Here is an 11,040-nt window from a genome sequence, read left to right on the forward strand (position 1 = left end):
CACCCCAAATGTAGGTGACTTATGCTTTATCTCTCTGGAGATAATTGAAGGAATAAGGGCCAAAGGATTACGTTCCATGTGTTTTGCATGGGGGACTTGATCCTCCTTTCACTGACACCAACAACAGGAATTTTTTTTCACTCTATTAGGAGGAGTTGCTCCAAAGGCAAAATGCAATACTTTCTAAATAGAGGTCAGCAGATGATTTCTACATAAGTTAGCCATTGTAGTCTCCCTCTTTTTAATTCAAGATTTCAGGGGTCACATTTTATCTTCAGACATTCTACATAATCCACAAGGTTTTTTGCATAGCTTTTTGTTTTGTAATAAATATTTTTTCTTTATGAGGAACACCAAGTCTACATGATCTAGCTCTTTTGAGCCAGATTCAGTGTGTTTTTAAGAAATACCAGATATCTTGTTTCTAGGCACTTAATTTATAGCATTAATAAATTACACAAGATATTTTTGGTGTGTCCTGTTTTTATGCCAGAGGAAAAAGACTACTATTAACCTTGTGAATCAAGATTAAGAGAACTCACTGTTGTCACTGCATGTCTTTGGGAACAGCATGTCCTTGGGATTAGCTTTGTTATAARTATTTATTATTGAGAGAAGCTAGTTCTTTTAAATATTAGTTTCTTTGTTGCCTTGAAGCAGGCTAGAACGGAAGTGAAGAGCCATTAAAACTTTCAGTTTCTGTRAGCTAACTGACGTATTCCTGCAGCAGAGGTCCTAGGAAACTAGATCCTTGTGCTGCAGCGTGAGGCAGCAGCGGGGCTGGCTGCCCCACAGAGGAAGGGGAGCCGAGGGGGCTGGCGAGGGCAGTCCAGTGCACAGTCCCCCAGTGCCCAAAGGAGAAGAGCCAAACGGGTCTGGTGGCAGTACCCACGGTCAGCCCCAGCCTGGTGGCTGGCAGGCAGGCCTGTTGTGATGGGGCAGATCTGCGGTGAGGCCGGAAAGCCCAGGCCGAGCGAGGTCGGTGGCCTGGCTGGCGCGCAGCCCAGGCAGGACCCAGGGCCAGGGCCCGGGCTGAGATGCAGCTCTCGGGCGAGGTGAGGCCCCTGCAGGGCTTCTCCCCATGCGCGCTCACGCAGCTCTTTTGCCCACTCCTGGGTCCCATGGCCACATTGTGTCAGAGGCGGCCTCCCTTCAAAATATCATGCATTTGTAATTTGAAGTACAGCGATACTAGTTTTGTGTAGAAAATGTGGTCACTGTATCTGCCTCCTATTCTTCTGGTTGTGGTCTTAATCCTGGGTAACCCGAGGTTATCCTTGGGTGTCATTGTATTCTGGAGATCTTTTCTCATGAGGAATTGCATGTCCTCTGTCTTTGTTTATCTGTAACTCTTTTCCTTTGCATGGAATGTTGAATTACAGCTTTTTAATTAGAATACATTTATGTGCTTCAGGTTTACATGTACAGATAAATATGGCTTTATGCATGTTAAAATGATATACTTTTTATACAGCATGCTTTTCTTTAAAAAATTGTTCCGTGTGTGTGTGTACACGCATGCAGTGCTACTACCACAGACTCCTGCCTCAGTAACTATGAGGTGAGGCTGTAGGTCCGATTTCCAGAATTCACATCAGATATTTCTTTAGAGAGATTTAAATTGTCAAGTAGTTGGGGGTGGAGTTGTCTTTAGGGTGCTTTTGTTTTGGGTTTGTTGTTGTTTTTGAAGTGGAGTAAGATGTGGAAAATGGTGGAAAGATATCTGCATTAAAGGCACAGATCTGTAAGTCATTGCTGTCAACGTCAGAAATCATGAGTTAAGTCTTTCTCCTCTCTCCTCCCCCAGTAGTATTTGCCTGAAATTTGTGATAGTTGAAGAAAATCTTACATAGAGGTAGTATTTCTCTGCTTTCTAGTTCTGGGGCTTTAGGAACTGTTTTCAGTGTTTCTCAGTGACTATGATGGCTATAAATCGCTGCTTGGTGGTAACAGAAACACTAAGATTTTCCTATCTGTATACCATGACATGTGGCAAGGTAATTATTAAGAGCTGGCAGTACTGACAATTCTTCAGGCTGTAACTGAGCTGACACCATGTCACCCAGCTGCTAGACTGGTCCCACTGGTCCCTGTATTCTTTCTGTTCCAGCTGTAAGTAACTAACACTTCTTCCCAAGCAAGGTGAGTTTTCTGCCAGTTTAATTCTCCGTCACCAACTCTGCACAGGGTCCCATGAGTACCAAGTGCAATGAAGTAGTAAGGGAGAGGGGGAGCAATGCGGAGTGGAGTGGGACTCCAGTCTGTGGTTGTCATTAGGCCGCCTCATCTGTAATGCAAAAACACATTGGGACGCATCCCTGTAGTACTGCTCTGAAATCTACTCAGCTCTCGCTTTTACTCAGGCTGAGGAAATGGAGGATTAAATAACACTCTTCTGTTGTTAACAGTCATTAACTATTAAAACTATTTTTTGCCTATCACAGTCGTGACTATCTGATGGCCACTGAAGGGAATATTCTCAGCTTTTAAAAGTAACTTCCAGTACCACTTCATGTTGCACTAATGAGGAGCAAGATTCTACACTGGGTAGGATAATCTATATCTTAGTATTTGTTAATTAGGTTTGAACCTTCAAAAAGAGTTTAGGTTTACTGTAACCATCTAAAGATGAGCATAATGACATAAACCATCTAAGCATAGAAAAAACTACTTATTCCATTCATACTAGCTTTTTTTAGTTTGTCTATTTGAAGACTTACTCTTTCTGTATGCACCTGAACTCTTCTTAGCTAGGGAGAGGGGGTTAATACATTAGTTTTTATCCTGCCCATTTTTATACAGCAATTCCTTCCCAAATCTTGTCAGTTGTTAAACACTGGCAGTATTACAGCTGCCATGTTCTGCTATTCCTCCTCTGCCTCTGTGCTTTTTTTTTTTTTTCTTTAAACTTCCATTGGTACTGCACAGTATAGAGAAGCAGAGGGATTCTGTGTCGAAGGGATTTTCTGAGTTTAAGGATAACGTGGATGAGAAGCTTAACAGAACACAGAATAATTGTCTAGTTCTATGTTTATTAGGCCTCTTAACAATAGAAATATATTATGAAGCTTGTTTTATGTAACTCTTCGTGAATGCATTTGTGTGTGGATTTTTGATTTGTTTGTGACTGTCTCTGCTCTTAATTGACCATCGAAAGCAGTTTATTGTAAACTTGTGAGCAAGTCATAGTGGTCTTGTTGGCACAGATATGTGTTCTTCAAAACTAGAATGTGCCATTTAAGAAATAAAGCTTAAATGAACATTTTGAGCATTTTGTTTTCCCATGTACTGTAAGCTTTTGTCTGCAAAATGCATCTTACAAAAACCTTTTAGAAGCTACAAGAACATAAATGTAAGCAAGGCTTCCAGCACTTGAAAAAACAAATGGACGAATAACTTTTTTTTTTTTTTTTTTTTTTTTTGCAAAGAGTAAAAATGACTTGGGTCTAATTATAAAAAAATGTATAGAGTTGTATCCTTCTGCTTTCTGCCAGGTAATAAAGGGTTTTACTCTTCACTCAAATTAATAACTAGGTATTCCTATGTAATCTCTAATGAGATTACAAATAGCACAGCATTATATATGTGTCTCATTGTTATCTGGATTTTTATGAGTAATCTCAAATGAAACTTGAACAGACAGGCCCTTTTGCTATGTCTCTTACTAATAAACCAGCTAGAAGCAGGGCATGGGTTTGAGCAATGGTACACACTTGGCTGTACTGTTAACTCTTACCCCACTCCCTGGCACAGTTCTGCCCCATGCTAGCTGTCGCCTGTCACATTCTTTTAGGGGATAGCAGCTTTGGGGGACAGGGAAGTAAAGAGAACGTAGATGAACAGACTGAGACATTGCTGTGATGTTTTGCCCCAGAACCTGAAAATTGGCCTTAACTTGTTTCGGTTATTAATGTTTCCATAGTCTGTGCAGAGCCAGAAGTACTTGCCAAGAGGATAGTGCAATGTAGAAGTTCACACATGAACATTCTGAAAATGGAGGATTGGGACAGTGTCATTACTTGGAGGAAAGAAGGATTTCAATTCTGTTTGTGTAATAATTGTAACCTTTCTTGTTTAAACTGCCATAGCCTCTTTACTCATTATCATGTCCTTACAATTGTGCTTTGACTCTTAATTTAATACCATGGCACATTCAAGGTTGTACTTCTTGTCATTCAAAAAACAAAAAAATCTGTGGGAGTAAATATGGGGACAGTTTGACTTTGGTGATAATGACCTCTCATAGTAGCCACTTTGCAGTCTAAATACCCTCAGCAAATTTCAAATAGGTTCTTAGTAAGGTCAGTTGCCATCAGAGGAAATTGCAAATTTATTTTACTTAGTTGTCTCACCATACAGGCTGACTGTAGGGGCGGAGCTATATATTACTTCCTACAAGCATTCAAAGATCTGGAGGAAACATACGGATTATAAGCTGCAAAAAAGACAAAAGCTGCCAGACACTTTGCTTTTGCATCTATTTTTTAGTTCTGAGTGTATATTATAGTCTTGATTGACCAGCCTGGCTGAGGATGTATGTTCCAATTAACATTGTGATTTTGAAGGAATTTTTTAGTTAAAATGCATTTTACTGAGCTGTTTCTGGTTAGGATAATATTTTCAGCCTCATTGGACAGCTAACAGATACTACAAATGCAACTTAGATCAACAGAAAGTAATGCAGTTATCAAAGATTAAATTTACCCATGTCATTGGGATTATTATTATTAAATGATGTTGCATATAAAATAGTTGCAAGTGTTCAAGACCCCCTCCCCCACCCTGTCTCATTAAAAATTGGAATTTATGTTTGTAAGTATTCAGGAAAAAGGGGCTGACCTGGAAAGAATTGCATGTACACACTTGATGTTTTTAAGGGGTTTGTTTTTTTCCTCCTAGCGGAAGCGATTTTGGAATGCAGAATGCACATCCTTCCCAGATGAGACACCCCTACAGCTAAAAAAATCAAATGTCAGGACATCGGTAGCTGCTACTTCAATTTCCAATGCATGGCTTAGGTGTGGGGATGGATTTCAGAGCACTTCTGTGCTTGAGGTAAGATGATGGCTTGCTTGCAATGTAAGGAAGAGATTCAAACTGACAGATAAAAAAGTTTCCATGCTTGACTGAATTATAAGATGTGACCCTTCTTTTAGTGTTGTTTCCAAATTAACAGCATATTAACTGTTGAGGTAAACAAAAATGGAAAGCAAGGTTACTTAAGGACACTGTCTTAACTTAGTGTAATTCTCTGCGCATATGTTAATACCTTATGTTTTGGATAGCATTTATGACTTGGAAAATTGCAAAACTATACTTGGACATGCACAAATAATTTGCCATTTGGAATGGAGTACTGCCTTTCCCTAAAAATTACGGAACAAAAAGACTCTAGTCTGCATCTGAAGAATTTGTTTTAGCTATAAAGAGTATATTTGCAATAATGATATCACTGTAGACAGTTCTGCTTTTTGATGACCCTGATGTGGATCATGGTGCATATGCTGTTTTGGATGATAAATTAAACTATGCTTAATTTTCTTCAACGTTGGTCATATGTTCACCTCGCTTTGAGTGAGAAATGCTGTGTGTTGAAAATAATCTTCTCCAACTAGGTTGTTCTGTTTCTTCTTCTGCTACTGAGCAGTCATGCTGTTGTGTAGCTTGTGGGATTTGATAAAATTGGAGACAGGACCACTGAATGCTTCTTTCTGTAACCTTTGAATAGGGCATATGCTTTATTAAGCTCTTACTGCCCACCTTTGACATTTTAATGCTGAAGATATTGGCTCTTGTTCTTTGCAAGGTCAGATGTAATTTCTCTCGTAGTCACAGTAAGGCTACATGTTCCAAAACAACGAAAATTCATCTTTTCTGTTACTGTTCTTTCATGATTTGTTATCTTATTTGTTGTATTGAGTCTGGTAGAAGATAGAAAAAAACGTTTGAAATTGTGCTATCAAGTTGTGGTGGGTGAATAATAACAGTTCTGATGAGTATATTGCTATATGTTAAAACTGTCCTTAACATCTTTCTTGGTGATTAAATCACCCTTCTCTTTTTTTTAATATAGTCTCTGAGACCTACTGATAAGCAATCCAGGATTAAGAAGCATCTTGGATCACTGCTAACATCTGCTGAAAGCACAGTAGGTATGTTATGGCTATTTCATGTTCACTTTGTCAAAAGACTGTTGTTTTGCTTTGTCCCTTTTCAAGGTAGAATTTGCTCAAAATCCTGGTTGTTTTCTTCTTTTGTTATTGTAATCTGTGCATACAGAAGCTAATTTTGTTAAGAGACATAATTTTGATACTATTGCGTTTGGGCTCCTCTCTTCATTTAGAGCACCAGAAATATTTTCTGCAGAGTTGAGGGAACTTCAGTTATTGCTCTTGAACAGATGGAAGAAGCATCAGTAATGCTGTATATAGTGTGTGTTCTAGCTGGGGCAGGATATTTTAATCCTTCATGTTTTAAGAGGAGAGAGTGAAGAACAACCCTTAGCTATCTAGATAGAGGGTGAAACAATTCTGTTCTGCTTAGAGACAGACAAGGAGGCATAGATGATGGAAAGTATTTTTTTAAGTATGAAAAATGGACAGTAAAACAATTTTGTCAACTGTCTGCTTTCACAGTCTTCTATATTCACCTTAGTCCATTTGATATCATGATAAAAAGTAACTCTATGCATAATTAAGAGGAGGAGCATTTATAGACTCTCTCCGGTTATTTCACTTTCTGACTCCAGAGGAAAGGAAAGAAAGAGAGAGTAGTGGTTTCTTCTGTCTTGTATTTGTGCTTGCTCTAGCAGCAAGACTGCCTCTGAAGTTAAAAATAAGTGACATATTGGACAGCTTTTCTCTACCCTCCTTTGGGGTTCAAAATCATGCTTTTCCAGGTTTCTGAAAGGAATCTCTGTGTGTTGCAGGAGGAGATAGTCGTCTGTCTCTCTCTCCTTGGCCCTCCTGCCTAATTCCAAATACCCAATAATTGCCTAACTTCCCATTTACTTAAAAAGCTTTAGTAGTGGTAGGAGGTGGAAAATTGTGTTCTCTTGTGATTGCTAATACTGAACACTCTACTGTTAAGCATTAATCCTTTCTTTTCTTTGCTTTTATTATTAAAAATAACAAAGAAAGTTATTTTGAATTAAATATGTCTCACTTAACTTCAAAAACACAACAGCTATTCTTTGTTACCCCTGAAAAGTTTGATTTTTCTCTCGGGACAAAACTGGAAAGTCATCTCTAGCGGTGTAATACTTGTATTCATTTATTATTCATTGTATAAAGTAAGAGAAGTCCAAAATCCAGAATTGTACAGATGGTCTTCATTTAAACCATTTAGTATTTTAAAAGGGCATATGTGGGAGCATTAGGACTGTGAGTAGAGGACTGTATGTCAGACAGTCATTTCTAGTCCTTGCTCTGCTGAACGACTGATAGCCTCCTTGTGTAAAAGGAAATGTTAGCATTTATCTTGGAGAATTGAAATGAAAATAATGCTGGTATGTACAAGAAATGCCTGTGGTTAACACTCCTGTATTGGGGTCTGCTTGGGGACAGAACTGTATAATATTTTTCTAGTTCAAGAAGCATATAGCTTAATTTTTTAAAATTTTACATTTAACAATATTACTTTTCCATAATATTCTAATGCTTTACAATCCTTTTTAATAGGATCTTCTGCTGCTGAAAGCTCTAAGGAGTCTGAGAACATAATATGGAGCTCTAGTGGCAGTGATTTTTCAGATGATGAAAATAAAACATTGATTTCAAGGTTATGCAATGAAAAAAGTCATACTTCCAAAACAGAGAAATCATATAGCAGACATGATTTATTGTCAGAGGACAGAAGTGGTGAAGGTAAGGTCAAACGCAAGCAGATTTGTCAAGAAACCTGTCATCTTCAGATGTCGTAATGAAAATACTTTGAGACCATTCTAACAGAATGGCAAGATCTAATCCTATTTCAGTTAAATCAGCTGGATTGTTTTCATCCATTTCATTGGATTGTAGAATAAGCTCTTACTATAAATTATTGTACAAAAAATTTAAACTTTGGAGTAAAGGATCAGAGTTGGGCAGGTTATACAGTATCAAATGAAGCATGTCAGCTCATTTCAATATATTATAGTTTGTTTGTACCATTTCCTTGTCTGTGCTGTGGTATAGATACTGAGCTTGTGAACACCTTCATCTGCACACTCTGTTCTACTAGTGATATTGCTGTCTGCATCCACTGCCTAGATGTAGCAGACTTTGCAGCTGCAGTTAGCATCATTTTCTGTGCTATGAGTTTTCATTTCAGTACACAGTATTCCTTGTTTCCCGTTAGCTGCGTTGTGTCAACAACAGTGAGTTTTGTTCTTATGATTCATTTTCTGATTCATGGAGCAAGGGACAGCAGAAGGGAAAGAAATGGTCATTTGGTGTAATTCCTAGTAACTCGCTTTCCTTCTTGTTGAAACGGAAGGACTGTCCGTTTTGTAGACTACAATGTGATGCTCACCAGGAGTCTTTTTAACGTGTTAATTAATATCATCATATTGCAATTGTCCCTTTTATATTCCTTATAATGAACAGTTCAGTAGCAATGAATATATCCTGCAAATTTTTAGTCTTTAATTTTTTTAAGAGAGAATATGCAGACTTTTACTCAAGAAACTCTACTCTTGTGAGATAACAAAATTTGGTTCCTCCATATAAATGAAGGAACCCTGATACTTTATGGAAAGTACGTGCTTGAAGGCACTGAGGAAATCAAGTCTTTTCCTGTTCTTCTTCTAAACCCCCAAATGTATTGAGTTACTGAAAGACATGGAGAGAAAGAGAACTGTGTTTTCCATGTTTTTTCAAGTAAACATCATACACAGTAATTATAGTATTGTAGGTGTGTATCTGTGTGTATGCATATTATATATGTATAATTATACATGTGGGGATGGTGGCTGAGAAAGTATTTTTAAAAGTGTTATGTCCTTTCATGTGAAGTTTGCTTTCAGAGACAAAGTGTCAGCTTGATAAAACTGATTGTGTCATATTTCATTAAGGGATTTATGCTGCAGTCATACTTGCCATATAGCTTCAACAGACCTGTTTGTGTTATTTAGTCACCAATGTCTGTGTTTAAAAGTTCTTTTTGAAACAGCTTTCTTGTAGCTAGAAAAAGAAATGCATTTGTGTGTGAAAAAGCAAACACCAGAGCTCTGTGTGTGTTTGTCTGTCTGGATGACTTCAGAATTTGGAAGTTCCATTAAGAAATGAGTAATTTAGACTATAGTAACTCTGTAAATTCTAAAATGTACTATCACAGATCCATATATCTATAAAAATGCCTAGGGCACTTGATAGATTTTTTTTTTCCTTACTGTGCTTCCTGTTCCCTGCATATGATTCTTTCAGCATTAGAAATGTGACATTTACATTATTTGCAAAAGCACAAAAGCAAAACCAACCAGACAACTCCTTGCCCCTTCTTCTCCAAATAAGATCATTTATATATAAAACAGAATGAGATTTTTCTTCTCAGTAACTTATGGCCACATGTTCAGGTGGACCTGAAGGGTGGTGAGGGCTGCTACGGAGGCAGCTCAGGCTTCCACTGAATTTAGAGATCCTCACACCATTCACGGTTGGTGCGAGCAGACTTTTGGAGTTGCATTAAGTACCACATAGTCATGAGGAAGGAATCACCTGTCTGATGTGCTTGAAGGTTTGAGTCACAGACTTGTGTATTTAGCTGCGGTGTTTTAGGAGGTTACTATTTCAATTAGCCTTTTCATCTCTCTGGAATTTACCACTCTTATAGCAGATATTAACATATACCAACTTCTCAGCTGCTCCAGGTAACTGTCTGAAGTATTTGCTTAAAACCAGTTAATTTTGAACAAGTACACTTTGAAAATCTGATGCAACTGGACAAAAAAAACACAAAACAAAACTAAAACCCAGAAAAATTAATAAAAAAACCCCTAAACTAAAAAAACTACCTACCTAAGCAGTCACCTTATGGGCAGTACTTTGAAATCTTTGTTGTATGTATTTTTTTTTATCTTTATTAGGCAATGGAAGTTTCTGTGAATAATAGGATTTGGCTTTTATGAGGGATAAGATCACATTCATCATCTATAAAAATAGTTAAAGAATCTATTGAATGTGTGTAACAAAATAATGTTGCATTTTTCCTCAGCTAATTGTAGTATTAGTATGTTTGAATTCATACTTATGAATAATATATGGATGATGATGATTAAGAAAAATGTCTTTTAACAAATACTTTTATTTTAGATGAACCACAGTTCATTGAGTGGGAGAAGGATAGTGATTCTACTGGTAAGTGTGATGGATCAGGAAAAGATGATGGTTCACTGGACATATCAGACTCTGACTCCTGCACAAATCCAAATTCTCTGCCTGCCAAAGAGGAGAATGATGACCTTTTTAAGGTGAGAAATTGTTTCTGTGTTTARAGTTAGTAATAATTATGCAGTGTGTTTATATCTGATTAAATTTTATTTGGAGAAATGTGAGGTTTTTCTTTACCCCTTCTCTCCAAAAGGAATTCTATACACAAGAAGTTCAATGCATTTCTGGACTGCCAAACCTCAAAACCAAACAGTGCCCCCACCTAGAAACTGGTCATGTGGTCACAGAATCATGGAGCGGTCGAGGTTGGAAGGTGCCTCTGGAGATCATGTCCAGCCCCCCTGCTCAAGCAGGGTCAGCCACAGCAGGCTGCCCAGGGCCCTGTCCAGTCGGGTTTTGAATGTCTCCAAGGATGGAGACCGGAACAGGGTCCGGAGAGCCTGCGGAGCCCCCATTTTGTCGGGTTCAGCACTTGATTGAACTTAGCTCTGGGGAGCCGGCGGCTGCCCTGGGTGACCTCCAGCAGCGCCTGCCAGCCTGTTCCCCCCGCGCCCCTCCACGCGCCGGTGCTCGCTGAYGGAGCCGTGAGCTCCTCCGCCCAGGAGTTTGGCTGCCTTCATCCCCCGCCCGAGCCTGGCCGTGGCCGCAGCTCTGCCCGCGGGGACCCGCGCCC

At 38.7% G+C, this 11,040-nt stretch overlaps 1 protein-coding gene across 1 annotated transcript in view; it reads left to right on the forward strand.

Annotated features, from left to right (window-relative positions):
• The first annotated feature begins 1,922 nt into the window (after window positions 1–1,922).
• Window positions 1,923–11,040, forward strand: part of LOC112965427 (DNA repair-scaffolding protein-like) — a 53,659-nt gene continuing 44,541 nt past the window's right edge. The window contains exons 1-5 of the mRNA XM_026064394.1: window positions 1,923–1,997; window positions 4,900–5,055; window positions 6,074–6,152; window positions 7,680–7,865; window positions 10,290–10,447. Of these exons, the coding sequence (XP_025920179.1) occupies window positions 1,923–1,997; window positions 4,900–5,055; window positions 6,074–6,152; window positions 7,680–7,865; window positions 10,290–10,447 (654 nt within the window). The remainder of the gene's footprint in view (window positions 1,998–4,899; window positions 5,056–6,073; window positions 6,153–7,679; window positions 7,866–10,289; window positions 10,448–11,040) is intronic.

This window comes from Apteryx rowi, unplaced genomic scaffold (genome assembly GCF_003343035.1).
Source record: "Apteryx rowi isolate R43461 unplaced genomic scaffold, aptRow1 scaffold_216, whole genome shotgun sequence".
Classification (NCBI taxonomy): domain Eukaryota; kingdom Metazoa; phylum Chordata; class Aves; order Apterygiformes; family Apterygidae; genus Apteryx; species Apteryx rowi.